Source organism: Podarcis filfolensis (genome assembly GCF_964270895.1).
Source record: "Podarcis filfolensis genome assembly, chromosome: 11".
Classification (NCBI taxonomy): Eukaryota; Metazoa; Chordata; class Lepidosauria; order Squamata; family Lacertidae; genus Podarcis; species Podarcis filfolensis.
Window position 1 is genome coordinate 58,626,374 of NC_139613.1, and position 22,921 is coordinate 58,649,294.

A 22,921-nucleotide genomic window follows, 5' to 3' on the forward strand; every position below is an offset into this window, starting at 1 on the left:
GAGAACGGTTCTCCTCTTCTCCCCATGGCTTTCAAGGATGGACCTTGATGTCATATATGGGTGGTTTTTAATGGATGCTGATTATATTATATCATATCATATCATATCATATCATATCATATTATATTATATTATATTATATTATATTATATTATATTATATTATATTATAATATTCACAAGAAATTCCATCGGGACTTTGCAAAGAGAAGGAGATGGACAACGGGAACGTCTTGACCAAAGCAGAGCGTGGCCACCTCTGTGGACCAAGCCCTCTGGAGGGCACAGTGATGCCTAGTGGTCGTTGGCCATGTCTACCCACCTTCTTCACCAGGATGGTGAGTCCCTGGTACTTAAAGGGCTTGGAGAACTCGATGTACTGGGCCCGCTCGTTGTTGATGGTCAAAGGAGCCACGATCATGTCCGCCTGACCGCTCAAGAGCTCCCCCATCATGCCGTTCCACTCCTTCTTGTTGCTGTTGTTCACCTGTGGTGAGACAGAGCCAGGGTGAGAAGGGCAAGGAGGTCCGTATTTCCATGGGATGAGCGTCGGTGATGATGGCATTTTCGTGGGATGAATGTGGGAGATGATGGTAGAACATCCATAATCTCATGGGATGAATGTGGGAGGTGGTGGTAGAACGTCCATAATTTCATGGGATGAATGTGGGAGATGATGGTAGGACGTCCGTATTTTCATGGGATGAATGTCAAAGGGGATGGTAGGAAGTCCATAATTTCATGGGAAGAACATCAGAAAGGATGGTAGGACGTCCACAATTTCATGGGAAGAACCTCAGAGGGGATGGTAGGACGTCCATATTTTCATGGAACAAATGTCAAAGGGGATAGCAGGAAGAAGCTATGGCAAGCAAGTTCACGAATGGACAACCCTCCAGGCCTCTCCTGAAGGTTCCTCAGGTCACCCCAGTGTGGGCGGAAAGCCAATGGGGACGGCCAACCATTCCAGGAACGACTTCCCACAGATCCCCTTTCTCAACGGCACGGCATCTGTCCGTCCCCGGCCAAGAGGCTGGACCCTCGGAGGTCTTCCGAGAAGTTGGAGGGTGGCTGTCCGGCCTTCCCGAGGCCCGCTCACCCGCTCCTGCGTGCCAAACTTCCCATCGCCCACCAGGTGGACCTCGTAAGTGAAGTTCATGGTCTTGGCCAGCTTGATCAGGAGGTCGACGCAGAAGCCATAGCAGCAGAGCATCACGCTGGGGCGGCCTGGTGGGGCAGGAGAAAGGGGGACCATTGAGGCCCATTCCAGAAGGTCCCCAACGGAGAGGACCTTCTCAATCGCTCCACCTCCCCATTGTTCCTGACCACCGGTCCTGCTAGCTAAGGATCATGGGAGGTGTAGGCCAACCACATCTGGAGGAGCCTGGTCTAGACTAAGAGGATCTCATCTCCACCATGCAGTGCAGACCCTCCCAAGAAGGAGAGATGCCCAGCGCCCAATGGAGACGCTTGGCGGGGGAGCTTCTGACCCGACGCCCCGGCTTTGGTTTCGAGACATACCCGGCATGGTCTCGTTGGGCCCTGTACAGAGGACTTGCTGCACCAAGCCACCGGTGCTGTTGGTGAGGGCTTTGCACTTGCCATCAGCCAGGGTCTCCTTGACGTAGACGAACGGCTCCTGGTGAATGGTGACAATCTGAAAGAGATTGAAAGAGAGCCATCTCCTTCAACTGTTTCTGCTAAGGCTAAGCTTCTAGGCCCTCAACCATCTTGAGATGTTTGAAGGTGGTTCCCATATCTCCTTGGTCTCCTCTTCTCCATCTCCTCCGAAGTTCCTAACCGTTCCTCCTAAGGCTCAGCTTCTAGACCCTCAAACATATTGAGATATTTGAAGATGGCCCTATCATCTCCTCTCACCCTCCTCTTTTCTGGGCTAAAGAGAGCCATCTCCTTCAACCTTTCCTCTAAGCCTCCGCTTCTAGACCCTCAAACATCTTGAGATGTTTGAAGGTGGCTCCCATATCTCCTCTTCTCCATCTCCTTCAACCGTTCCTCCTAAGGCTGGGTTTCTAGACCCTCAATCATCTTGAGATCTTCGAAAGTGGCCCTAACATCTCCTCTCAGCCTCCTCTTTTCTGGGCTAAAAAGAGCCATCTCCTTTGACCGTTCCTTCTAAGCCTCAGCTTCCAGACCCTCAATCATCTTGAGATGTTTGAAGGTGGCTCTCATATCTCTTGCTCTCCTCTTCCCCAGCTCCTTCAACTGTTCCTCACCAGGCTGACATTAGTGAGGGAGGGAGGTGGAGCAGAGATGATACCTTGAGCTTGGTAGACATCTCGTAGCCCTGGGGTGTCTCGGTTTCTCCTCCCGGCCAGATGATCTTGCGGTCGTTGGGCAGGAACTGAGGAGGTGAGGAGAGAAAGGTTGGGACCAGACCTCTACCAGCCTTCCCTGATAAATGACCATAGAGTCAGAATGGGACCCCCGAAGGTCAGCCAGTCCGAACCCCAGGCCAGGCAGGGCCCTCCCATCCAGGGATACTTACGTGACTGCCGTTGTAGACGCCGACCTGCACCAACTTGTTGTTCTGCAGGTTCATGACGCTGTAGTTGGCGTACTTGCGGTCCCCATCCTCGTTGAACTCCACCCGGCCCGTCACACCCTCGGCGTACTTCGTCTGCATCAGTACCCTGGGGAGAAGGCGGGTTGATCGGGATGCGGAGGGATGGAAATGTCTCCAACGAAATTACAGACGTCCTCCCCTCCCCTCTGACATTTCTCCCATGAAATTACAGATGTTCTACCATCCCCTCTGATGTTTATACCACAAAATTACGGATGTCCTACCACCCCTTCTGATGTTTCTCCCACAAAATTATGGACGCCCTACCACCCCTTCTGACATTTATGCCACCAAATTATGGACATCGTACCATCATCTCCAACATTCATCCCATGAAAATACGGACATCGTACTATCCCCTCTGACGTTTATACCACAAAATTACGGATGTCCTATAATAATCTCTGACGTTTCTCCCATGAAATTACAGACGCCCCACCACCCCCTCCATAAAGAACCCAGGTCCGAGGTGCCCAGGACGCTCTTACCTTTTGAAAAGTGGCCCGGTCTTCCAGATGTTGGTGTTCCCCACGCACCCCCTGGGTGGGTCGGTGATGTTCTCCTTCTCAAACAAGTCGTGGACTGCCTGGGCCACTATGGCCACCGCGTCCCGGATGTGAGCCGACTCGTTCTTGCCGTTCATGAGCTGCAATCCGATGAGACCTGGGACGGGGGTGGGGTGGGGGATGGAGACAGACGACTGGGTTGGCCGGGACCCCAGAGGTCATCCAGGCCAACCCACTGCAGGGCGGAGACCTCCGAATGGATTTAGAGAAGGGAAGGAGAGCACCGCTGGGTGATCAACCATGGGGCAGCTGGACCATGGGGAGGGGTCCCAGGTTACCTTCTGGCGCATTGCGTAGGGCATTGCCGGAGATCTCCCGTTCCCCCACCAGCCAGACGTAGCCGGGACCTGTCATGTTTTCTTTGGCTGCGGCCGTGTAGACGGTGGTGGCGTCGTCCTCACTGGAGAAAGAGAAGAAGGCTGTTGGGATGGTAGGACGTCCGTATTTCGGTGGGAGAAACGGCAGAGGAGATGGAATAGGAGGTCCCTATTTCCATGGGAGAAACGTCAGAGGGGATGGTAGGACGTCAGCATTTTAATGGGATAAATGTCAGAGTGGGTGATGGGCATCCATAATTCCATGGTAGAAACAGCAGAGGGGATGGTAGAAGCCCATATATTCATGGGATGAATTCTGGAAGGGATGGAATAGGACACCCCTATTTTCATGGGGAAATCGTCGGAGGGGATGCTAGGACGTCCCTATTTTCGTGGGATGAATTCTGGCAGGGATGAAATATGATGTCCCTGTTTTCATGGGATAAATGTCAGAGGCGATGGTGGAAGTCCATATTTTCATGGGAGAAACATCGGAGGGGCTAGTAGGACATCCCTATTTTCATGGGATGAATTCTGGAAGGGATGGAATAGGAGGTCCCTATTCTCTTGGGAGAAACGTCGGAGGGGATGGTAGAACGTACGTAATTTCGTGGGGGAAAGGTCGGAGGGGGTGGTAGGACGTCCCTATTTCCATGGGATAAATTCTGGAAGGGATGGAATTGGAAGTCCCTATTTTCATGGGACAAACCTCAGAGGGAATGGTAGGACGTCCATAATTTTGTGGGAGAAACATCGGAGGAGTTTGAAGGAGGGAAAAATGGGGGTCACCTCCACTCACCTGACCCCAACCCCGCCCCACCGGCCGGCCCTCACCTGGCAGACAAGATGATCACCCTGGCCTCCAGTTCCTTGGCTTCCAGGAGGAGAGACGTCACATTCTTGGTGCCCGGCTCAAACTGAAGGACCTTCTCGGCCTGCAAGGTTGGCGCGAGCAAATGGGGTCAGTCGGCTGGGCCCCGATCCCCCATGCCAGAGCCATGCTTTGCTCAGAAAGATACTTCCTTCTCTCTTTCCAAGGTCTACCTGGAAAGGACTCAGTTGTTCCACATTTCTTTTCCTTGGTTTTTTTTTTCTCCTCCCCCGTTCTTTTTTTCTTCTTTTCTCCTGGTGGGGTTCATTTCCTCCCCACCCCCTTAAAAAAAAATCTAATATTTTATTTTATTTCTACTTTAAAAAAAGAATCATTTTTCTTTGTTGTTGCACTGGGCATGCAAACAGAAGTCGCTCCAGCCCCAAAAGAAGGTCGTGCATTGGTACAGGAAAGAGGAAAAAAGGCATATATAGAGATACACAGCGGCCGCCAAAGTGATTCCACCCACCGTGGCAAATTGATTTCTTGCTATTTGTTTGTTTGCAAAATTTTCAAAAAAATGTTTTGCATAATTTGCAAAAAAAAAAAAAAAATCTTGCAAAATTTGCAATTAATTTTTCCAAAATTTGCAAACCCTTTTTTTTTTGTAAATTCTGCAGAAACCCCACTGTATCGTGAATTGCCGAGCTGCCTTTTTCACTCCGCTGTCACCGTTTTTGCGACGGTGAGGGAGCCCCTCGGGCGGCCACTGCACATATCCATATATTGGTTGGCTGGCTGGTTTCGCAATGTAGTTGACTGCTCAAAAGCCTGTTGCTTTTCCAAAAGACCAAAAAAAAACAAAAATAAAAAAACAACAACAGGAAAAGGTGAGAAAGGGGGAGGGGAAAAACACGCAAGGGGTCCGCCTTGCAAGGGAATCGAAGTGAGCATCTCGCATTTCCTGTTGGGACAGGAAGGGGCAGAGCAGGAAGAGGAGAGCAGGAAGGGGGAATCAGATGGTCCAGGAGGAAACAAGAGGGGGGGGGAATAAACTTGCTAATTCGCTCTGGCTCCACATGCATGGTCTTCCGAAGAAAGACGTCCAGGATAGGATTGCTCCTCAAACTCAAGCTCAAACCAAGCATATCTCAACGGAAAAGAACGTGCGACACAAAAAAACCCCCAATGGAGTCTGCTTGCTGGCTCCAGAGATATTTTTATTTTTTTTCCCTTAAAAAAATAATATATATGTATATATCTCTCTAAAATTTATTCTGATTTTTTGTGGGGTGCCCTTGGGCCTAGGTGGCCTGATTGATGAATTTTATGAATTTTTTATTTTAATTTTTTTGCTCGTTAGGTTGGTGGGCGGCGTGCATTTCCATGCAAATATACCTTGGGTCCTCGCTTGATGTCAAAGGATAGCGGTTCGAGGCTGTCAAAGCTCCTTTTTTTACTCTGATGGATAATGTGCACAGAGAAAATATGCAGACACAGAAGAAGATTATAAACAGTTGAAAGAAGAAAGACGGGCACTCAAAGCAAATCCCATATCCAACTCCTCCTGATCCGGGGTGGGGGGGCCGTAACAGAGGAGCAGGGAAAACCCCCTACAAGCTTCCCTATTCAGTTTCCTACAAGGTTTCCTATTAAGTTACTACAAAGTTTCCTGTTAAATTTCCTACAAATTTTCCTGCAAAGTTTCCTACAAACTTTCCTACAAACTTTTCAACAAGGTTTCCTATTAAGTTTCCAACAAGGTTTCCTGCAAAGTTTCCTGTTAAATTTTCTGCAAATTTTCCTTCAAAGTTTCCTATTAAGTTACCTACAGGTTTTCCTGCAATATTTCCTACAAGGTTTCCTATTAAGTTTCCTACAAGGTTTCCTATTCAATTTCCTGCACAGTTCCCTAGAAGGTTTCCTATTAAGTTTCCTACAAACTTTCCAACAAGGTTTCCTATTAAATTTCCTACAATGTTTCCTATTAAGTTTCCTACAAAGTTTCCTACAAGGTTTCCTATTAAATTTCCTACAATGTTTCCTATTAAGTTTCCTACAATGTTTCCTATTAAGTTTCCTACAAAGTTTCCTACAATGTTTCCTATTAAGTTTCCTACAAAGTTTCCTACAAGGGTTCCTATTAAGTTTCCTTGAAAGTTTCCTGTTGAATTTCCTGCATTTTTTCCTACAAAGTTTCCTATTAAGTTTCCTTCAAGGTTTCCTATTAAATTTCCTACAAACCTTCCCGCAAGGTTTCCTATAAAGTTACTAAAAAGTTTCCTAGAAGGATTCCTCTGGGGGTTACTAGAGGGGCTTCTTAAAAAGTTTCTGATGGGGGTTCCTGACCAGGTTTCCTGTGGGGTTTTCCTATTAAATTTCCTACAAAATTTCCTAAGACGTTTCCTACAAGATCTCCTATGGGGGTTTCCCAGGAAGTTTCCTTGGAGCTTCATGCAAGTTCTTCCTCTCCTTTAAATCGGTGTAGGTACCTTGCGAGTTTCTGAGGGCAGCTGGACATTTTCATGGGAGAAATGTTGGAGGGGATGGTGAGTTGTCCCTCTTCCCAAATGTTGGTAGACCTCTGAATGCTGGCCGCTTGGAGTGAAAAGCGGGGGCAAGGCCGCCACCCTCAGCTCCTTCCTCCTTGCAGGATTCTCGGCGGTCACTGAGAAGAGGATCATGGACCGGATGTCCTGCCTTTGGTCTGATCTAGGAAGGCTACCCATATATGTTGGCTTGGCTGACGTGGAGCCACCGCTCACACCACACACCAAGGAGGCTCAGCTTCAAAGCCCCGCTCCGCCATTTCCGCCGTAGAAATGTCGGAGAGGATGGAGCCACGCGGGCCCCCAACCCGGGAGAGAAGGAATCGGATCTTCAGAAGAAGCTCGGATTGGGGGGAGTTGTGGACGATTGGACCTTTTATGGTGTTCTTCTAGATGTTGGAGCGTCTGGGGCAACCCAGTCTGATGGGTGGGGGTATAGATGACAAAATTATGACCATTATGACTGATCAGATTGTTGCATTGACCATGAGCTTCTTTGGAAAAGAGGAAGGAAGCAGGTAAAGGGAGCTGCCTATCCCTGCCTCACAAGTCTCTCTTGGGGCTCCTTCCCAACTCTATGATTCCATCTTGAGGTTCCTGCCTTGGTTGAACCAGACAACCATTCCATGATTCTATGTTGAGTTGCCTGCATTGTTTGGACCAGACAACCCTTCCAGGTCTCTTCCAACTCTATGATTCTATGTTGAGATTCCTGCCTTGCTTGGACAAGACAACCCTTCCAGGTCTTTTCCAACTCTATGATTCTATGTTGAGATTCCTGCCTTGGTTGGATCACACAACCCTTTCAGCTCCTTCCCAAGTCCATGATCCAAGCCTACTCTCCTAGACACTCTCTTCCAATAAGGAAATGGGTTTTTGGCCCAGCTCCAGGTTACGTCTCCCCCCTCGTCTCCCCGTTTTTGCCTCTTTCGGATTTCGGATTTCATTTTTTTTTAATGTTGTCGGAGATTTCGGTTTTTTTCGACCATGGCAAAGCAAGTGAAATGAATAAAGAGTAACAAACTTTGGTCAGGGACTTAGATGGCCAGCGCCTAAGAGCACAATGTGGGTCATGTTTAACAATGGGAAGAAGAGAGAGAAGGTGTATTTACAGATGTCAATCTACACACGGACGACAAAGCGCGAGACTTTCGAGAAGAGCGTGGGTGGCGGGAAGCTACTGACCTTGGACTCTTTCTCCTCCAGGAGTGTCTCCAGCTTCTTCTGAGCCGCCCGGCCCTCGTGGTCATCGCTGACGATGAGGATGATGTGGTTCCATTTGTAGAAGCGCATCATCTCAAACCAGACATTGGACTGGTGAGAGTAAGGAGGGACCGTGCGGAGGAACGAAAGATGGATACTCTGGGGAGAGAAGGAGCCAGAGGGAGCATCTCTGCGGACCAACCGGGGGCGTCTGGGTTGAAGCGCCGTCCCTCCAATGCGGTGGAAGGAGCCTCTGGAGAAGTTCCATCTTGAGACCCCACCTGCCTCTGCAGAGAGGTCCATGCTCTGCTCAGCTAAAGCGTTCTCCATGGGGCTACCTTGGAAGGGGACCTAGAAAGGAGTTTGGGCAATGTCCCTCCTATGGGATGGAAAGAGCCTCTTGAGGTCTACCATCTTGAGACCCCACCTGCTTCTCCAGAGAGGTCCATCCTCTGCTCATCTCCTGCTGTCTCCATGGGAAGGTAACTTGAAGATGAGATTGAGGAACATCCCTCCCCTGGGATGGAAGAACATCTCTAATACCAGCTCCATCTAAGACCTGGCCATGTGCTTGGTCTACTGCCCTGCTTTCACCATGGGGCTACCTTGGAAGGGGACCTGGGAACCATTGTGGAAAACAGCCCTCCTGCGCAGTGGAAGGACCTCTTTAGGAAGCCAATGGGAAAGATCTCCAGACGGACGGATGGACATTGACTACTGAGAAGAATGAATGGCTGTATCAAGGCCTTCTCCCGCCAGATGTCCAGGAGAATGGCAGATCCCGACCAGCGGGAGCTGTGGGCTTACCTTGTCCGAGTAGATGGACATGCGCGTAGTCAAGCCAATGACCGGGATCCGGTAGAAGCCAGCAGTGTATGACACTGGCGTCGGTGTGAGGTGGTCGTTGGGAGCCGGCGGGTGACTCACCAAGATGGCGTAGACCTGTGGGAGAGACATTTTCCCCATGGAATTACGGAAATCCTAACATTCCCCTCCAACGTTTCTCCCATGAAAATATGGACATCCTACTATCCCTTCCGACATTTCTCCCATGGAATTATGGATGTCCTATCACCTTGGCGACAAAGATCCATATACTTCAAGCTATGGTTTTCCCACTAGTGATGTATGGAAGTGAGAACTGGACCATCAAGAAGGCTGATCGCCGAAGAATGGATGCTTTTGAATTCTGGTGCTGGAGGAGTCTCTTGAGAGTCCCATGGACTGCAAGAAGATCCAACAGAACTATTCTGAAGGAAATCAGCCCTGAGTGCTCACTGGAAGGACAGATCCTGATGCTGAGGCCTCAAGACTTTGGCCACCTCCTGAGAAGAGAAGAGTCCCTGGAAAAGACCCTGATGTTGGGAAAGATGGAGGGCGCAAGGAGGAGGGTGCAAGGAGACAGAGGATGAGATGGTGGGACAGTGTTCTCGAAGCGACCAACATGAGATTGACCAAATTGTGGGAAGCAGTGGAAGACAGGAGGGCCTGGCGTGCTCTGGTCCATGGGGTCACGAAGAATGGGACATGACTAAACGACTCAACAATAACAACAAGAAGCCATTCCCCTCCGACGTTTCTCCCATTAAATTATGGACGTCCTTGAATGCCCAGGCTTTGACAGGCAGAGAGGGAAGTCGGCCGAGCCAGATTGCAAGATAATATGATTTCCTTAACTGCACATTAAAGGCCTAAATGCCATTTCCCCTCCAGGGACCATTTATGATTAAATGGTCTGGTGAGAAGGAGACGAAGAGCAATCGATGGAAGGAGCCAACCCTATGGAAGCAACTGAGATGGCGTTTCCATGGAAACTTCCTCCTCCCTTTGCTGGCTTCTCCTATAAATGGCCTTTTCTGCTCCGTTTGGGGGAAGAAGGAAGTCTGTAAATGTCGATCAGGTCTGCAATTTGGGTGGCTTCAAAGGAGATCCCAAATGAGATGTAAATGGGGCCAAAATAGCACCATTTGATGACTTGGGGACCCGGTTTGTTCCTTGGGAAATGGGCTGTGTTGGGGTATTTTTAAGGTCCCAATATGTGGGTGTGTAAGAGGGAGAGAGGGAGGGAGGGGGGAGAGAAGGAGAAAAAGAGAAAAGAGAGGGGAGAGCGAGGGAGGGAGAGATAGAGAGAGGGGAGAGAGGTGGGGAGAGAAATAAAGAGGGAAAGAGAGGGAGAGAAAGAGAGGGAGAGAAAGAAAAAGACAGAGGGAGAGGAGAAGAAAAAATATAGAGAGAAAGAGGGGGAGAGAGGGAGGAAAAGGGGAGAGAAAGGGGGAAGGTAGGGAGAGAAATAAAGAGAGAGAGAGAGAAAGAAAAAGAAAGAGGGTAGGCAGAGACAGGGAGAGGAGGAGAAAAAGTAAAGAGAGAAAGAGAGGGGGAGCAAGGGGGAAGAGAAAATAAGGGAGAGAAAGAGAGAGGGGAGAAATAAAGAGAGAAAGAGAGAAAGAGAGAAAGAGAGAGGGAGGGAGAGAGGGATAGAAAAAGAGGGAGAAAGAGGGAGAGAGGGAGGGGGAGAGGGAGGAAGGAGAAAAAATAAAGAGAGAACAAGAGAGGGGAGAGAGAAATAAAGAGGGGGAAAGAGTGAAAGGGAGGGAGAGAAAGAAAAATAAAGAGGGAGGGAGGCGGAGGTAGAGAAGGAGAAAAAATAAAGAGAGAAAGAGAGGGAAGTAAGGGAGGAAGAGAAAAAAGTAGAGAAATAGAGAGGGGAGAGAGGGGGAGAAATAAAGAGCAAAAGAGAGAAAGAGAGAGAAAAGGGGAAAAGAAAGAAAGGGAGGGAGGGATAGAAAAAGAGGGAGAGGGAGGGGAGAGAGGTAAGGAGAGAAATAAAGAGGGAAAGGGGGGAGAGAAAGAAATAGAGAGAGGGAGGGAGGTGGCAGAGAAGGAGAAAAAATAAAGAGAGGGGGAGAGAAAGAAAGAAAGAAAGAAAGAAAGAAAGAAAGAAAGAGCGGGGTTGTCCCTGGGCTGGTGCCCCAAGCCAAGAGGCTGGTTCATAGGGTCAAGGAGTTGTTGGCTGGCCCTTAGTAGGGTCAAGAAGTCCCTAGGCCAGTCCTTAGAGCTGAAGGTTCCCTAGGTTGGTTTCTAAAGCCAAGGGCTCCCTGGGCTGGCCCCCCAAGCCTGATCCATAGGGTCCCTGGGTGCTCAATAGTAGGGCCAAGGGGCCTCTGGTCGTCTCTTAGGGCTGAAGGTTCCCTAGGTTGGTTTCTAAAGCCAAGGGCTCCCCAGGTTGGTGCCCCAAGCCCACAGTCTGGACCATAGGGTCAAGAGGTCCTTGGCCAGTCCTGAGTAGAACCATGGGGTCCCTTGGCCAGTCCTTAGGGCGGTAGGGTCCCTAGGTTGATCTCTGTGGCCTGAGGGTTCCTAGGTTCCGAGAGAGAGAGAGAGAGAGAGAGAGAGAGAGAGAAAGAAAGAAAGAAAGAAAGAAAGAAAGAAAGAGAGGGGGTATCCCTGGGCTGGTGCCCCAGGCCAAAAGGCTGGTCCATAGGGTCAAGGGGTTGTTGGCTGGCCCTTAGAAGGGTCAAGAAGTCCCTAGGCCAGTCCTTAGGGTGGTAGGGTCCCAAGGTCGGTCTCTGCGGCCCGCAGATCCCTAGGTTGGTGCCCAAACCCACACTCTGGTTCACAGGATCCCGGGGTCCCTGGGTGTTCCTTTCTAGGGCCAACCAGTCCATCAGGTCAAGGAGCCCCTAGGCTAATTCTTGAGGACTGGAAGGGGGTCCCTAGGGTGGTCTCTAGGGCCAAGAGTGCCCTATGCTGGTGCCCCAAGCCCACAGTCCACAGGATCCAGGGGTCCCTGGGTGGTCCTTTCTGGGGCCAACCAGTCCACCAGGTCAAGAGCTTGGCCCATCACATCGAGGAGGAGTCCCTAGGGGGAGTCCCCCCCCCCGACCGGTTCTTGGGCGGCGCGGTGCGGCTACCTGGCTGGAGATGAGGTCCTCGCAGACGGAGAGGGCCATCTGGATGGCGTTGGGCTTGTGGGTGACGGAGGTGGCGTTGAGCTGGATCTTCCAGGTGCCATGGCGCTTGTTGGCCTGGTTGATGGCCTCGCGGAAGACCTGCTCGTGCCTCTTGGTGCTCAGCACCGCCCCGATGTTCACCACCTTGGGCTCGCAGCCCCCCCGCGCCACCGAGAAGCACAGCAGCACGGCCAGCAGCAGGAGGCGCATGGCGGTCACCCCACCGTCGCCCGGCGCAGCCCAAGGGCCCCCCAGGCGGCGGAGAACTGCCACGCAAGAGGGTCTATCCGTGGTCCTGAAGCGGCCCTGTGGAAGAAGCAGAGGCTGCTGCTGTCCCTGGTGCTGAATTGGCCCTTTGCAAAAGACTGCTGTCCCTGGTGCTGAATTGCCACCGCTGGCAAAAAACGTCACAGTCCCTGGTGCTGAATCGCCCCCCCCCCGAAAAAAGACGCTGCCCCTGGTGACGAATTGGCCCTTTGCACAACGCCGCTGTCCTGTTGCTGAATTGGGGCCCCCCTGCAAAAACACCGCAGCTGTCCCTGGTGCTGAATTGCAACCCCCGTTTGCAAGCAGCCGCCGGATCTCCCCGCAAAAAAACCCCCCAAAACGCAATGGCGCTGAAGCGCAATGGCGCTGTCCGCCGCGCCGAAATCCCCCTGCAAAGACAGGCGCGCACCCGCGCGCGCAGTCGCGCGCGGGAGAGGAGAAAAAGGAGGCGGCCGGCCAATGCGGCGGCGTTTGGTGTCGCTGGGGGGGAGGGAGGGCATAGGGGGAGAGGGGGGAGGGTTAGAAAAAAAAGGGTGGGGTGGGGGGCAGGAGAAATCGCGGGGGGGGGGAGCATAGGAAATCAAGAGATTGGCCGCCCCCCAAAAAAATCTTTATAGGATGTGCCCCCGATTATACAAAGCAGGGGGGCCGCTCAAGAGATTCCCCCCCACCCCGTCAATCTTCCTAGGATGTGCCCCCCAATAGACAAAGCAGGGGTGGAGGAAAGCCAAACCTCCCCACTAAAGAGATTCGGGCCCCCCAAATCTTTATAGAATATGCCCCCCCCAATATTCTTCAGCTGGCCTTGCTAGCTAGGTGTGATGGGACTTGTAGCGGGGGGGGGGGCTGGAGAAATCGCGGTGGGGAGAGGAAATCAAGAGATTGGCCGGCGCCCCCAATATACAAAGCAGGGGGGCCGCTCAAGAGATTCCCCCACCCCGACAATCTTCCTAGGATGTGCCCCCCCAAATACAAAGCAGGGGTGGAGGAAAGCCAAACCTCCCCGCTCAAGAGACCCCCCCCCAAATATTTATAGAATATGCCCAATACAAAGCAGGGGGGCTGCAGAATCCCAAAGCTCCCCGCTCAAGAGATTCGGGGCCCCCCAAATCTTTATAGAATGTGCCCCCCAATATTTTTCAGTTGGCCTTGCTAGCTAGGGGTGATGGGACTTGTAGTCCAACAACATCTGGGCACCCACAGGTTGAGAAAGGCTGGTATATGGCATTGCATATATATATATTGTGCAGGTATTTTATTGATGTGGTTGGACTACAACTCCTATCATCCATGAGCTCTGGCCTTGCTAGCTAGGGGTGATGGGAGTTGTAGTCCAACAACAGCAATAAAATACATCGATTTTATATGGATTGATATGTTTATATGGATATATAACATTTATATGTTATATGGATTTCTCTTGAACTTTTATATGCTTATAATCCCCCCCCAAAACCCCCAATTTTATATACATATATGTGTGTGTGTGTGTGTGTATTAATTCCCCCAAAACCCACAATTATTATAAATTTATATTATATTATATTATATTATATTATATTATATTATATTATATTATATTACATTACATTACATTACATTACATTACATTACATTACATTATATTATATTATATTATATTATATTATATTATATTATATTATTATATTAACCCCCCAAAAACCCGACAATTATATATATATATATATATATATATATATATATATATATATATAATAATATATATATATGTAATATTATAATAACCCCCCAAAACACACATACACACACATATCTAATGATACTATAATAACTCCCCATAAAACCCACAATTATATATTATAATTATATATTATAATATGTTATTATTATAATATGTGTGTGTGTATAACCCCCCCAAAAAACCCCACAATTATATATTAGTCCCCAGATCCAGTTGAAAAATCCTGCCGATACAGGATTATTGTAATTATTGTTATATTTGCAGGAGATGATTGGATGGGCAGATTTGAGCAGGAATTTGGATAGGCAGAAGATATAGATATTAGAAATTCAATTTAAATTCATTTAACTTGCTCATCTAATTATCTACATCCTTCCCCCTCCTCCTGCGGTTCCTTAAATTTATTTCCGAATATCTTCCGCCTACCCAAATTTATTTACCTTGCTCATTTAATTATCTAGGTACTTCCTTCCCCCTCTTTCTGTGGTTCCTTACATTTATTATTATTAATTTTAATAATATAAAATAATAATAATATTTAATAATTATACTAAAATAATAAAACAACTTTTATTTACATTTTATTTTAATAATAATCATTAATAAAATCCACAGAATCCTTAGGAAGAGACATCCAAATTCCAGCCCGCAATTCCAGATGTTAGATAAATTTCAGACGAGTGAAAATGCTAGCAGGATTCAGGTAAATAACAACAACATAATATCAATAATAATAATATCAACAACAATATTAATAAAATCAATAATAATAATAATAATATCATCAATAATAATAAGAAGAAGAACAATTTATTTTTACCCTGCCATCTGGCTGGGTTTCTGAAAGCATAATATACAATAAAGGGAAGATCAGGGGATGAGTGGATCTCTAAGAGACCCAAATGGATCTCCAAGAAGGGAGAAAATCAGCTCAATGGATCCATGGGAATAGGTAGGAATGTTGGGGAAATGGGAAGAAGCAGGGAAGGGGTGGTTGGGAAGTCTTGGAAAGGAGAGACGAAGGAAGGAGGGAGGGAGGGGAAGGAAGGAAGAGGGAAGGGGGGGAGGAAGGAAGGGGGAGGGAAGGAAAGAAACAAAGAGGGAGGGAAGGATGGAAGGAAAGGAGGAAGGAAAGAAGGAAGGAAGGAAGGAAGTCCCCCCCCCAAATTGAGTGATCCCCAAAGTGGACAGTAGGAAGAGAAGCAGATTATGTACATGGACAGGAAGGTCAGTCAGTCAGTCAGTCGGCTCCCCCAAATCGAGCAAGCCCCAACGTGGACAACCAGAAGCGGAGAACTGTACAAGGACGGGACTCTCCCAGTTGCGCACAGTTGCCTCAAATCTCGGGAAGTGGGAAAGCCGGGCTGCCCCGGGAGGGTGTCCTTCAAAGGGGCGCAAGGAAATGGGAAGCGGGCACTGGAGGCACGCCAGAGCTCGTTCTCCGTCCGTCCGTGGCACGGTGGGCGGGACCACCTCCTCGGCACCAGTCCACAAGGTAGGTCCGTGGGAGAAGAAGAGCTGGTCCATCCCGGTGGTGTCTGAGAGGGGGTGGCAGGAAAGAAGCGACGGGGGCCCTCACACCACGGTGCTGACTGAGGGGTCCGAGAGGTTGAGCTGCCCCGCAAGGTCAGTGGGGTGGTACTGCTGCAGGGGAGACAAAAGACAAGACACGGGGGAGGGGCGGTGGTCAGGCAGAGGCGGGCCAGAGCGAGGCCGAGACACATGCTGCCCCCGCAGGCCGCCACCGCCCCGGCAGGAAACCGCTCAAGGAAGATGCTGCGCCTCCAAACCGGGATGCATTCAAGGCTGCGAGCACCAAGCGGGGAATCTCCGGGGATCTGCTCTGTTCCCACAAAAAAAGTCAGGGTGCCGCAATGTGGGCAGAGCCAAACGTAGGGCCACCCTCCCCATTTTAGGGACCCTGACATAGGGCCACCCTACTAATTTCAGAACCCTGACCTGTGTCGTCGTGTCCCGCCCCCAGTTTCCATTTGGCTCAGCTCCTTCCCGGTTGGAGCGCATCATCGCTCAAGGATCTCCCCCGGGGGCAGCCACGTGGGGCGGGGGCTCCCTCCCCCTCGCAGCGCAGCCTCTTCCCCCGGAAAGCAGCACCCGCTAGCTCAGCCATTTCGGGCCGATCCCCTTTGGAATCGCCCGGCAGCTTCGACCCCTTGACAATTTCGGGTTGATCCCCTTCGAAATCTGCCGACGACTCTCCCTTCATGTACGCCAAGAAACTCCCTCCGGGAAAAAGCTCGGCGACTCGGCTTGCAAAAGAGCCACTTTTTCCAAGATGGCCGCCCTACTCCTCTCCCGCCCGGCCCTTTTCTGGGATGTCCCGGAAGGGGACGACTGGTTGTTCCCCCCACCAGCACCACCACCCGTCCCACAAGATCAAACAGGACTTTGGATACAGGACAAAAATGCATCAACATTCACAACAAGATCCCACCCTTTGCGGAGGAACTCCTGAAGCCGGGAATTCTCTACAGGGCTTTATCTGCAGCTCACGGACTCTGGGTGTGGCGGCCTCGCGGGGGTGTCTGTAGGGAGCAGGCGCATCAAAGGGATGGTCTATTACATCGAAAGCTGGCTTTGAACCCGGTGCCGGCACCCGGGGACACCACCAAAACCACCACCCCAGGAAATCGGGACGCCGCCCGGCCAACCCAGCCAACCCAGAGCTGCGTTTCTTCCTCCTCCTCCACCCTCCACACTGGAATGCCTAGAAGGGAAAGCCACCAGAGGAAGCAGACCCTCCAAACACCCCTCTCTCTCCCGGGATAGAAGAATCCAGCCCAGTTTCTGCCGGGATCCCGGAAGGTTCCGCTGTTCCTGGGATGTCCCTATTTTCATGGGAGAAATGTTGGAGGGAGTGGAATAGGACGTCCCTATTTTCATGGGAGAAATGTTGGAGCGGATGGAATAGGACTTCCCTATTTTCATCGGAGAAATATTGGAGGGGATGGAATAGGATGTCCCTATTTTCATGGGACAAATGTTGGAGGGGATGGAATGGGATGTCCCCATTTTCATTGGAGAAATGATGGAGGGGATGGAATAGGATGTCCCTATTTTCATGGGACAAATGTTGGAGGGGATGGAATGGGATGTCCCCATTTTCATTGGAGAAATGATGGAAGGGATGGAATAGGATGTCCCTGTCTTCATTGGAGAAATGTTGGAGGTTATGCAAACACCCACCGCTGGGGGGGGGGGAGAGACTTTTTTTATAAATCCCTGCAGTTACGAACAGGAGGAATAAACGGAGAGTCATGTGGGGGGAGTTTGAGAAGGCGGAAAGCCATCTTTTCTGGCCGAGACATTTCCCCTTCTGGAATACCACCCTCCCAATATCTTGTGACAGATGTCCTTTTGATGGGGAGAGGGGGGGGGGGATCAGAATTTCAAGATGGCCGAGAAGTTGGCTTTTGCCCCAGGTGGACCTTTCAATGTCTGGGACCTTTGGAAAGGGTCCCAGACATTGAACCCTTTCCAAAGGGCGGGGATGAAGTCAAACCCTTTGCGCCACCAACTCAGAAACATGCATAATAGAGGGTCTCCAAAACGGGCCGGGGGTTTGGAGAGGGAGATGGAACTTTCCTGCCCATGTGGCGACCGTGCCAGAAAGGATGATGCGCAATGGGGAAGATATCTGGGAATTAAATCAAATTTGGTGGAATGATTTGGACGGGTTGATTTACTGCAATTGGCTCCTTGGAAACAGCTGGAATCCTGCAAATGTGGATCAGAATCCTGATTTAATAATTTTGACAGATTGCTTTGGTGCAGTCTGCTCCTTGGAAATAGCTGGAATTCTGCAAATGCTGATTAGAAACCTGATTTAATCATTTGGATGGATTGCTTTGGTGCAATCTGCTCCTTGGAAACAGCCTGAATCCTGCAAACGTCGAGAGCGACCCGAATTCGCAATCATTTGGATTGTGACTGCCCAGAGTGGAAGATGGAACGAAAGAGAAATTCCCAACGAAAGAGCGACAGCGGGAGGAACGGGCGGAAGATGGAATGTGCCGAGGTGAAAGCGGAAAGGAGGGTTTGGAGGAGGAGAAGCGGAGAGGAGAGGAGCGGAGAAGGCCGACCGGGAGTAAGAATGGCGGGAGCGATGGGAAGAACGAGGGAATGGAGGGGAGGGGAGGGAGGAATGAATGGATGGATGGGAGGATATTCAGAGGAAGGAAAGCATGGATGGATATTTAGAGGAAGGAAGGAATGGATGGATATTCAGCAGAACGAGGGAATGGAGGGGAGGGAGGAAGGAATGGATGGATGGATATTCAGGAGAACGAGGGAATGGAGGGGAGGGAGGAATAAATTCAGCAAAAGGAGGTGGAGCCAGAATGCCACAGAGTGGTGGCTTGGGATGTTCAACAAGGAATAATCTGCCGTGGGAAATGGACAAAAAATTGGGAAATGGATTAAAAATAAATAAAAAGGGATGAGAACGGATTGACATGCTGTTAGACTGTTTTTTAATTCTGTTTCCTCCCTTTATGGTCTTGATTTATGGGCTACTATAGGTTACTACTACTAATAGTAATTAATAATTAAAATAAAATAAAATGCCGGCCAAATGACCCAGAAGCTGTACGCCGGCTCCCTCAGCTCCCTCGGCCAATAAAGCGAGATGAGCGCCGCAACCCCAGAGTCGGTCACGACTGGACCTAATGGTCAGGGGTCCCTTTACCTTTTTATAGGCTACTACTACTACTGCTAATAGTAATTAATAATAAAATAAAATAAAATAATAGTAATAATAATAATCGTTCTGATGTTTCCTCCCTTTATGGTCTTGGCTTATGGGCTACTACTAAAATGAGGCTGCATTTTAAGCTGTATTTTAAGCTGCATTTTAATTAACTGTTCTTGATTTTTTCCTATTATGTTTTATTGTAATTTATATTTGGTGTTAGCCACCCTGAGCCTGGCCCTGGCCCTGGCCGGGGAGGGCAGGGTATAAATATATTATTATTATTATTATTATTATTATTATTATTATTATTATGTTTTTTGTTAGAATTGTTTTTACTGGTTTTGATATGTGTGTCTTTTTAAATATATATATAATTTTAATTATTTTTTTCTGTTTTACAATCTTGAATACTCATTTAAGCATCCTTGAAATTCAAGGGTGTTTTAATGTGTTTTTTTGGGGGGGCTGTGACGGTGATCTTGGCACTGATATGGGAGGATTTGATGAGGAAATTTGGAGGAGAAGCGGTGAGGAATATTCAGGGCTGGTCTCCAAGAAAATGACAGTGATCTTAGCATTGATACAGGAGAATTTTCAGAGGAAATCCTGACTGGAAACAGTGAGGAATATTTGGGGCTGATCCGAGAGAGTGACCGCGATCTTCACATTGATACAGGAGGATGTTCAGAGGAAATTGTAGCCCAACGCCCTTTGGAATAAGTTTGAGAAATCATGGGAGAAGTTTTGTGAAATATATTAATTTCCATTAATAATAATAATAATAAGTATTCTTCTTCTTCTTTTATTTCTGCTGTGTCAGACCAACACGGCTGCCTACCTGATGATAATAATGATTATGATGATAATTACAATAATAATATAAATTATAATGGTGATAATAATAATAACAATAACAACAATAATGTTTTTTATATATTATCATCATTATCACCACCACCACTACAATTATAGTTGCCAAAGAGCCATAAAATAAATTAATAATAATAATAATAATAATAATAATAATAATAATAATACCCCACTCATCTGGCTGGGGAACTGCCTGCACATAGGAAAACAGCAGAAAGTCTGCAGATTGTGGAAGTTTGTATTGTCCCACCTTGGCCTCATTCCCAGCCTATCAACAGATTGGGATGAGGGATCCTAACAGATATCCCAGGGTCCCTATTGCAAGGACAGCCCAAGATCTGAAGAAGCCATGGCGGTTTCCGGTTTGATCTGGGGTTGATCCCGCTTTTCCTAAGGACATTCCTATTTTCATGGGAGAAATGTTGGCAGATATGGAATAGGACGTCCATATTTTCATGGGGGAAATGTCAGAGGGGATGGTAGGAAGTCCATATTTTCATGGGAGAAATGTTGGCACATATGGAATAGGACGTCTGTATTTCATGGGAGAAATGTCGGCAGGTATGGAACAGGACAGGGGTTGGCAATTTTTTCTAGCAGCCAGCCAGTCCACTGTCACACAGACCTTATGGCGGGCTGGAGAAGCGGAACTGGGGGGTAGAGCTGGAAGAAGAGGCGAGGGGGGTCATATTGTCCTCCTCCCCACACCCCACCCCAAGCCCCAGCTTCCCAGGGGCTGCTGCCACCACCACCACCGCTGCTTCTCGTGAGTAGACAGAGTGAGCTTGTTCGCTCGCTCTCTGGCCCGTAGAATAAGGTGACCAGATTTCCCCCATGAATCCGGGGATGCTTTTCAATCTCCATGGATTTTGTAGGATTTCTAAATCTGGGGACGGTCCCCGGAAAACGGGGATGCCTGGGAACCTTACCCTAGGGGGACCAGAGCGGCAGGGGCGGCGGGGGTGGGAGGAAGAGGCCGAGCAGCGGTGGGAGGAAGAGGCTGAGTGAAGCCAGAACCCGAGATTATTGGCGACAAGGATGGGGCAAAGAGGCTGAGTGGTGGCGGCTCGACCAATCCCATGGCGAGCCTGGATCCCAGTGCAGGGCGGGGCCATCCCTGCCGATCAAATGCTGCCGGGGCAAACCAGGCGCGGCGTTGGAGCAGCCAAGCCGCCGCTGCTCGGGCTCTTGGTCCCATCGGTGTCACCGAGATTTACAGATCCGGCTTCCCGGATTGAGGACCCAAATGGGCCTGATCCATAGTTGTCAACGGTTCCCTTTTTAAAAGGGAAATTCCCTTATTCCAAATAGGATTCCTCGCAAGAAAAAGGGAAAGTTGACAGCTATGGCCTGATCTGGCCCGGGGGGACTTGGGTTGCCAGTTCTGTTGGGTCAACGTCAGAGAGGACGTCCAGACGCCCCTGTTTCCACGGGAGAAACGTTGGCGCGGGCTAAGCAATGGAGCTCGGCCGTCCGCCCAACGACAGAGGGCCCCTCCCCCGCCTCGTCGTTTCCAAGGAAGCCACGGATGGAAAGCACAGGTAAAGAAGGTGACGAGAGACACGGTGCCAGGCGAGGCCATGACCCTTGCCTGAATCCCACAGAAAGTGCAGAGGCGGGAGACGGCTGGAGATGGTGGGGCAGGGGAAGGACGAGGGGAAGACGGCACGGCGGACCGCTTTCCGGGCATGGGCCAGAACAGGAAGGACTGGAAATCAAAAGGGAAGAAAGAAAAATCTGGGTTTTTCGGGGGGTCGGAACAGAAAGGAAAACAAACCACGTACGGGGAGAAGAGGGAGCCCTCGATCTTTGGGACAGACGGTGGAGACGGACTGACAGAGGACGAAACGGGGCCATGGCAGCTGTGAGATGGGGCGGTTGATGGGATGGCAGGAGAAAGAGAGAGAGAAAGAAGGAGGGCACAACCGGTTGTCTTCTTCTTACCGTGTCTCTGCAGGACCTACGGCTCTTGAAGCTGTTGGCCAGCGTGGATGTGATGGACCTAAAAGTGGTTTTCATTCTAGGGCCTGGTTCTGCTCTAGCACTTGGTCTATCCTAAAACGAACATGTACATAAGCGGTTAGATCTCCGGACGGCCGCCACCGGCCGCCGCGTCTACACTGTGCCTTGCTTTCACGGGTTGCCTTGCTCGCCTGGTGTGCTCCTCCTGCCCTACAGGGCGGCCGGGCTCCGGAGGGCCCCTCCGAGCGCTGACCTTCCGAGCGGCCATCTTGGGCTGGGGCGATCCTGGGAGCCACCCCAGACTCTGAGTGGATCCGCTGTCCTTTTCACGGATGTACCCTAATTTCACAGGACGGGGTGGGAGAGGACGCCCCTCTTGGAATGGAATCGGAAGTACCTCTTTTCATGGAAGGGGGAGGAACCAGACACTCCTCTCCCCCAACTCCCGGAGAAATGTCAGAGAGGATGTACAGTTGCCCTCAAAACCATCCCATCCCTGGGGCAAACGGGGCAGGTTCCCGCCGAGAGGGCGATTTTGGGGGTCTCAGACGAGGTGGTTCGGGTCAGAAGCACCCCAAGCATCAGTGGGAGGGGTGATAGGAAGACCCTGTTTTCCAGGGAGGAACGTCATGGTAGGACGTCCATAATTTGGTGGTGGGAATGTCAGAGAGGATGGTAGGACATCCAAATTTCGTGGGAGGAACGTCAGAAGGGGTGGTAGGACATCCATAATTTCATGGGAAGAACATCAGAAAGGGTGGTAGGACGTCCATAATTTCATGGGAAGAACGTCAGAAAGGGTGGTAGGACATCCATAATTTTGTGGGAAGAACGTCAGAAGGGGTGATAGGACGTCCATAATTTTGTGGGGGAAATGTCAGAAGGGGTGGTAGGACGTCCATAATTTCATGGGAGGAACGTCAGAAAGAGTGGTAGGACACCCATAATTTCATGGGAAGAATGTCAAAGGGGATGGTAGGATGTCCATAATTTTGTGGGAAGAACGTCAAAAGGGGTGGTAGGACGTCCATAATTTCATGGGACGAACATCTGACAGAAACTGTGTATGAGGACCTTGTATGTGGGGCGGACCCTTTTCTGGAAGGGGTGGGGGGAACGGGGCGGGACGGAGCTACAAGCAACCTTGGGGTTCCTGCAGCAGCTCAGAGGGCCTCCTCTCAGGAGCTGGGAGAGGATGGGCCCCCACCCTATTGGTGGCCTGGGAGGGGAGCGGTCCCTGCCGGTCGCTGTCGCCCCCTTTCTTCCATCATCTAGAGAGGGGGGCAAGAGACTTTTTCCACCTACCCCTAAATAAATAGGATCGGGGCCTTTGGTCAAGGCAGGTCCTACGGCTGGGAGATAGAGAGAAGACTGCATCAGAAGAGAAGGGAAGTCATTGTATGTTAAGG

The 22,921-nt window shown here is 49.8% G+C and overlaps 2 protein-coding genes across 16 annotated transcripts in view; both read right to left on the minus strand.

Annotated features, from left to right (window-relative positions):
- LOC310744850 (glutamate receptor ionotropic, NMDA 1-like) overlaps positions 1 to 12,665 on the minus strand; it is a 29,036-nt gene extending 16,371 nt beyond the window's left edge. For 2 of the 7 annotated variants that reach the window (XR_014539772.1, XM_083576629.1), the window contains exons 1-12: positions 11,941 to 12,665; positions 8,837 to 8,971; positions 8,012 to 8,188; positions 5,676 to 5,738; positions 4,301 to 4,401; positions 3,428 to 3,549; positions 3,072 to 3,246; positions 2,506 to 2,650; positions 2,278 to 2,361; positions 1,521 to 1,656; positions 1,099 to 1,226; positions 322 to 486 (exon numbers count right to left, since the gene is read on the minus strand). Coding sequence is in view for 5 of the 7 variants with exons in the window: in XM_083576629.1 (XP_083432755.1) it covers positions 322 to 486; positions 1,099 to 1,226; positions 1,521 to 1,656; positions 2,278 to 2,361; positions 2,506 to 2,650; positions 3,072 to 3,246; positions 3,428 to 3,549; positions 4,301 to 4,401; positions 5,676 to 5,738; positions 8,012 to 8,188; positions 8,837 to 8,971; positions 11,941 to 12,189 (1,680 nt within the window). In the remaining 2 variants the exon portion in view is untranslated. The remainder of the gene's footprint in view (positions 1 to 321; positions 487 to 1,098; positions 1,227 to 1,520; positions 1,657 to 2,277; positions 2,362 to 2,505; positions 2,651 to 3,071; positions 3,247 to 3,427; positions 3,550 to 4,300; positions 4,402 to 5,675; positions 5,739 to 8,011; positions 8,189 to 8,836; positions 8,972 to 11,940) is intronic. The other 5 variants (XR_014539773.1, XM_083576630.1, XM_083576631.1 and 2 more) reach the window with 4 other exon arrangements.
- Positions 12,666 to 14,521: 1,856 nt separating this feature from the next.
- The window catches only part of LOC310744841 (glutamate receptor ionotropic, NMDA 1), a 28,391-nt gene continuing 19,991 nt past the window's right edge, over positions 14,522 to 22,921 (minus strand). For 2 of the 9 annotated variants that reach the window (XM_083576590.1, XM_083576591.1), the window contains 2 exons: positions 21,495 to 21,605; positions 14,522 to 15,613 (listed from right to left, as the gene is read on the minus strand). In XM_083576590.1, the coding sequence (XP_083432716.1) occupies positions 15,545 to 15,613; positions 21,495 to 21,605 (180 nt within the window). In that variant the 3' untranslated portion in view covers positions 14,522 to 15,544. Of the gene's footprint in view, positions 15,614 to 16,421; positions 16,513 to 20,712; positions 21,606 to 22,817; positions 22,865 to 22,921 lie in introns of those variants that run through there. The other 7 variants (XM_083576592.1, XM_083576594.1, XR_014539768.1 and 4 more) reach the window with 6 other exon arrangements.